The 6,978-nt window shown below is 35.8% G+C and overlaps 1 protein-coding gene across 1 annotated transcript in view; it reads right to left on the bottom strand.

The window, feature by feature from the left end:
- The window catches only part of LOC106463684 (AT-rich interactive domain-containing protein 1A-like), a 127,900-nt gene that overhangs the window by 69,007 nt on the left and 51,915 nt on the right, over positions 1-6,978 (bottom strand). The window contains exon 3 of the mRNA XM_013923742.2: positions 5,095-5,184. Coding sequence (XP_013779196.1) covers positions 5,095-5,184 — 90 coding nt within the window. The remainder of the gene's footprint in view (positions 1-5,094; positions 5,185-6,978) is intronic.

The following is a 6,978-nucleotide window of genomic DNA, read 5'->3' as shown; positions in this document are numbered from 1 at the left end:
CGTCACATTATAACGCCTCCACGGCTGAAAGGGCAAGCATGTTTGGCGTGACTGGAATTCGAACCCGCGACCCCAGATTGCGGGTCGAGGGCCCTAACCACCTGGCCATGCCGGGCCTCCAACCCTAACTGACCCGATATAATTTAAAAAAAAAAAATACTTTGCTTTGCTTTTCTCTCGATATATTTACTTGAATGCTAACTTTTATACGACTTTTATTTTTTCGTCAATGATCTTGCCAGTTCTCCTTTAAAATTCTGAAACCTCTACAACAAAACCTTCTCTGTTCAGTCTTCAAAAAAAAAATGCACAGATAGGCTCCAAGTTTTGGTTACGATGCATACCAGATAAAGCAAACAGTTCCTTGGTTTGACTGTAAAATTACATGGTTCCTACGAATAACAGTTCCTTGGTTTGACTGTAAAATTACATGGTTCCTACGAATAACAGTTCATTGGTTTGACTGTAAAATTACATGGTTCCTACGAATAACAGTTCCTTGGTTTGACTGTAAAATTACATGGTTCCTACGAATAACAGTTCCTTGGTTTGACTGTAAAATTACATGGTTCCTACGAATAACAGTTCATTGGTTTGACTGTAAAATTACATGGTTCCTACTAATAACAGTTCATTGGTTTGACTGTAAAATCACATGGTTCCTACGAATAACAGTTCTGAAATCCTTAGTACGATTAAAGAAATAAACAACAACAACAAAAAAACGATCAGTGTCAAAAGATCCATAATCCTCAGTTCGTTAACTGGTAACGGTTATTGCCAAAATCTTCACTTCATTAGTTTGTGCAAAATTACAATTAGACTCAAAAATCTGCTAATGATTTATGCAAAAAAAAACAAAAACTCGTACATCGTAGGGGATCTTGGTTCCCATCCCTGGTGACGGTACATACCAGAAAACCACCAGTTCGTTTGTCTGACTGTAAAATAATATACAGAAGGGGATCCTGGTTCCCATCCCTGGTAACGGTACATACCAGAAAACCACCAGTTCGTTTGTCTGACTGTAAAATAATACACAGAAGGGGATTATGATTCCCATCCGTGGTGACGGTACATATCAGAAAACGACCAGTTCGTTTGTCTGACTAAAATAATATACAGAACGGGATCATGGTAACGGTACGTACCAGAAAACCACCAGTTCGTTTGTCTGACTGTAAAATAATATACAGAAGGGGATCTTGGTTCCAATCCCTGGTGACGGTACATACCAGAAAACCACCAGTTCGTTTGTCTGACTGTAAAATAATACACAGAAGGAGATCTTGGTTCCAATCCCTGGTGACGGTACATACCAGAAAACCACCAGTTCGTTTGTCTGACTGTAAAATAATATACAGAAGGGGATCCTGGTTCCCATCCCTGGTAACGATACGTACCAGAAAACCACCAGTTCGTTTGTTTGACTGTAAAATAATATACAGAAGGGGATCATGGTAACGGTACGTACCAGAAAACCACCAGTTCGTTCTACTGATTCTAATGGCACAGAATGCCTACAATGGTTAAAACACATACTGAAAACTCTACTGTGCTTTTGAATCCAAGCGTTTATCCATCTTATCTTCAAGTAATCTTCAGCCTTACGAGTTGTTCCAACACGAGCAGTCTTTGTGAACCCCGATAGCAGTCTCTCTCTCTCTCTGCGCGTGACAGAAGAGAATAGGCTAGAGTTACAGCATCCTAAATTAAATATAAATGTGAAAATCGCTATTACGAAAAAGCCATTACAAAACACTGCGGACTCATCACCCCCCCCCCCACCTCTTCCTTCGCTAAAGACTGTGGTCTATAATAATTAAATATTATACCATCCTATTTACCAATGCACTGGCTTATCCGAAATTATATATGAAGTACGCATTATTTCCAAAACTGTTCATAAAAACACAGAGTCGTAAACTGTGGACAAATCACGAGGTAGCAGCAGCGCGCGCTTAGACGGATTGTTTAGAAGTCTCGGTACTTTGTTTTTGTTTTTTTTCTACTCACTACAATATCGTGCTCTATGTTATGGAGACAAAGATAATTTCTTGTCCCCCCCACCCCTTTTTTTTTCTAACTTTCAGTAAGAATATCAACGGGGAAGACGATTCAACCGATACAGTTCGGAAAATAAGAATGGTTCTCATTACAACTAACATACCTGGTTTAAAGACGAACGTCGCGAAAAGGTAAGCAGTAACCATTAATTAAACGAATGTGATAATACGCCATTAAAATTAAATTAAAACAGTTCTTCGGCTACGTATGAACGGTCAAATTACGTGTACCATATAAACATTTAACAACACAATAAATCAGCAAATCTCTGCTTCAGATGCTTTAAACCTAATCTCGTGTTTACTCCTACAGGAATGCGGAAATCTACTGCGCCTATCAATAGGAATGAAAACGTAATTTAAAAATCAAAATATGTAGACATATATTTCCATTGTATGGCTTATAATTTAAAAAAACATTTATTTAAAGAGTTCCCCCCCCCCGCTTTGTCATAGGATATTCGCGCAAACTGATAGATTAGAAGAAAAGTAGCTAGTTAACAGCACCCACCGCCAACTCATGGGCTACACTTGTCTGGTCAAGCCAAAGGGTGTGATTTGATTGTTTTCTATTATTATTAAGTACAAAGCTACATAATGGGCTCTCTGTGCTGTGCCCCCACCACGGGTATCAAAACCTGGTTTTTAGCTTTATATGTCATAAGACTTACCGCTGAACCAGGGGGGGGGAGGATTACTTCTTGCACGGGTTACAATTTTAGACAAAAGGCTTACACGGCTGTAGTTCTTTAACTAACTAGATAAAAGTTTTATTGAAGCCTTGGTGTGGTGTGATACTCAAAAAAATATTATCGCGATACTGTAAAAGGGGGAATAATTCAGGGGATCCTAAAGATAAGTTAGAAAGGTTTCATAATATCGACAAATGTAAATAACTCAGTAATTGCGTGGGTTTCTTATAGTGTTTGTACTCACGAGGCTTAATGCAGTTTTTTCTCAACTACGACTGCAGATGACCGATTATTTTTCGCTACACAAACCAGCGTTTCCCAAAGAATGGGGCGTCCCCCAGTGGTCACAAGTGATCTCTTGGAGGGCGCAAGCGATTAGGGTAGTCATTAGTGTAATAATGCAAAAATCAAGCGTTTTTATACATATATATATATATTTTATTAATAAAAATAACAAGTAATTACTACGAGATATATATAGAATTTTCACACGTACCCGTGTATTATATCTCATCACTAAACTCACTCTTTGACTAATTGTAAAAAGAAGGGGGAGTGCGAATAAAACTATGAGATGCTGTTGGAACTGAATTTTCTGAAATGTGTTTAGCTTGCTAAACAAAACAAAACTTCAATACGTTATTACGCTAAACTCAGGAACTAACACGAGACTTGTTATAGCCAAATTACTTTCAAATCTACAACCAAATAAAAATCATATTCCTCAGCCAGACTAAAGTCGTCTAGGATTGAAAGTCCGGAATGTTAAAAAAAAAAAAAAAGGTGTTCGACAGAATACCTGAAAATATAATTTACGGTTTACCCGAGCAATTTAAACAACAGAAAAATAAAATAATTCTTTCTTTTCTCCCACAATAGATTAGACGGAAATAACTAAATTTATAAGTCACTTACAATATAAGCCGCTTACAGCTCTAGTAGAAAAGTCTGGTCTTTATTTTCCCATTATCCTTGTTTTTAAGACACGTATGTAACATGTTTTAAATTCTTTTTCTACGTCATTGTACAACGCATAAGAAAATTAACGTGTTTCTAAAGTGTGCACCTAAGACCGCGTTGTTTTTAATTATGGATGGAATTAACCGTTAAATAAATATCGTCTTCCAGTTATTTCACGGTATAATCAAGCGAATATCACTGATAGATAACAAGCTGAGGAACTAACGGTTTACTTTCGAAATTCTTATTAGTTCCATATTCTTCGTACAATTTGTACGCGGCGCTGATTACACTCCTCATACCATATGATACTCTTGCAATAATAACGTAATAGCAAAGGCAAGGCCTCCGAGCACTGTTGCTATGGTAACGAACTGCGTTCCGAGGGCTTGGAGGAGCCGCCACTATGGAGCCTCTTCTTACAAATCAATTCCAATGAAACTTGCCGAGTTACTGCTGTGCTGGTCGCGAAGAAGCGTTTATTTGTAGTGGCAGTTGCTAGATTTTTTTGTTTTTAATTTTAGAAATTAGATTATTATAAGTGATATATTTGGTTAGGTTCCATTTTTGTAAACCGGATCTGTTAGAGATAGCGCCACTCTATTATATACGACAATTATGGAAACTATTAACATTTGTAACAACTATCAACATATTTTTTTTTTTATCTAAGTATTATAACTCGTAAAGGAATATATTAAAGAAAGCATTTTCCTTTTTAATTTAAATAAAGCTGGTAATACTTTATACAGTGGTCGGGGCCAGTGTTGCCATTTAAGTACAGTGAAGATCTTGATCAATATATAATCTTAAACAATATTTTAGTATGTTACTTCACATGTAGTATTGTCAGCAAAACAAAGAGCCGGATATTGAAACAGTATATCTCGGCGTGTGAAATGTTGCGCCATCTTTTGACAACTTTATAAACTAAATCATCAACTAGTCGTTTCAAACCTAGTTTGTTTCTTAACTAACTACTGAACTAACATATTTACCCTAAGACTACAAATTTCAAGTACTTTAATCCCCCTCCCCCCATCAAGAAGCTCTAGTTATGAACAGGTGAGAGTTAAATCTGATCATTCCTAGTAACAGTTATCCTAACGAAACAAAAAACTACTTCAATCATACCAAATGAATAATTCAATGCGCCAGGTTACTTAATTCCTTATGAGGCCATTATGATCAGTTTATAACTCTTACATTAATGAGAGATTCTCAATAAAACTCGTAATAAAAGTTAACTTGGTATTGGGACCTAACGATTCATGTTTGTGTTTTTTTTTTTTTCTAATTTTCAAACTTAAATATATCTTATAAACCATAATTTACACTCTTACTAACTAACCCTGCACAACACAGTAACTACACACCTGGTGCTGATAGCTGCCTTGTTGAGAAGATGGTCGTTGTTCAAATCCTCTGGCTTGAGGATTTTGCTGTGTGTTAAGTTGACTCACAACCTAATAACAAGAATCATAAGGCATAACACACTGGTCCACAGAGTATGGAAGATACATGTTAATTGTAAAAAAAAATATTACATTATTCTAAAAAGCAATCCATGTGATGCCTGTATTGTTCTATAATTTGGCTCCTGTTTACATTCTAAGAGAGCTTAAAAAACATTAAATCAAAGTAAGAATTAGAAATCCCTTAATCTCATGCCCAGAACAAATGTAAAAAATGTGATATTACAAAGTTGTCATTGTAACTGCCCACTTGAAGAAGCAGACAAGACAAAATAAACTGTAATACTGTGGTAAAATGTAATACATACTATAATATTTAACCAAAAGTGATGGGACAGCCAACCCCAAGCTAAACATACAACTTTCATATAAATCTTCACTCCCAAAATATACCACAAAATAAAAAATATGAAGCTGGATAACAGATAGTCTTGGAAAAACGGAATGACAAAATCAGCTTATTGACATTAAGGAAGAAAAGATTAATATCTCACAGGATATACCCTGTTTGTAACAGATAATTGTGAGAAACAGAACAAAAAAATCAGTTTATAAGAAAGAAATGAATGTGGATATAATAAAGGTAGTAAGAGTGTTCATAATATATATTTGTGGAGAAATGAAACAAGGAAACCAGCTTGGTTACATTAGGAGAGAGAGAAAGATCTCTTGGTATCACAGAGGTGGTATGAGTGTTCAGCAGATTATAAGAATTATTAAATACCCCTAAATCCAATACTACTATGATTATAAGGGAATTATTAAATACTCCTAAATCCAATACTACTATGATTATAAGGGAATTATTAAATACTCCTAAATCCAATACTACTATGGTTATAAGGGAATTAATTATTTAATAATTCCCTTATAATCATAGTAGTATTGGATTTAGGAGTATTTAATAATTCCTTTATAATCATAGTAGTATTGGATTTAGGAGTATTTCTCCTAAATCCAATACTACCATGATTATAAGGGAATTATTAAATACTCCTAAATTCAATACTACTATTCAAAACCTTAAAGTTACCCAACTGCATAAAAATAACAAAAAAGGAATGCAGGTTGGGCCAGGAGATTACTGTAGCATGTTTTCAAACGAAACTGTACGTCTAGATTTTACACCATCAATGAGGAATTTAATAATTGTTCACAACTAAAGTCAGTGTATCCAAGATACACAGGGAACTTTGTGTACAGGAGTTCTTGAACCATCAGCCTTAAACCATAAGCCTTGGAAAGTTAAACTTGGGGTCTTGGTTACAATAAGAGTTACAAATATATTAAAATATTTTTCAGCTCAGATTGAATAATTTTAGTTTATATAACTTTACACCACTTGAACATGACCACAAGGATCCACCTGTGAATGGTAGTGTTGGCTATATCTAGGTTTAACGATAACCTGGAGACGACTTGAACAGGACAACAGTGATCCACCTGTGAATGGTAGTGTTGGCTATATCTAGGTTTAACGATAACCTGGAGACAACTTGAACAGGACAACAGTGATCCACATGTGAAGGGTAGTGTGTATCTGGGTTTAATGATTATCTGGAGACAACTTGAACAGAACAACAGTGATCCACATGTGAAGAGTAGTGTGGGTTGTATCTGGGTTTAACGATAACCTGGAGACGACTTGAACAGGACAACAGTGATCCACATGTGAAGGGTAGTGTGTATCTGGGTTTAATGATTATCTGGAGACAACTTGAACAGGACAACAGTGATCCACATGTGAAGGGTAGTGTGTATCTTGGTTTAATGATAATCTGGAGA

Source organism: Limulus polyphemus, unplaced genomic scaffold (assembly GCF_000517525.1).
Source record: "Limulus polyphemus unplaced genomic scaffold, Limulus_polyphemus-2.1.2 Scaffold1460, whole genome shotgun sequence".
NCBI classification, from domain to species: domain Eukaryota; kingdom Metazoa; phylum Arthropoda; class Merostomata; order Xiphosura; family Limulidae; genus Limulus; species Limulus polyphemus.
Note: the sequence above shows the minus strand (reverse complement) of the source record. Positions and strands in the feature narration are given on the sequence as shown.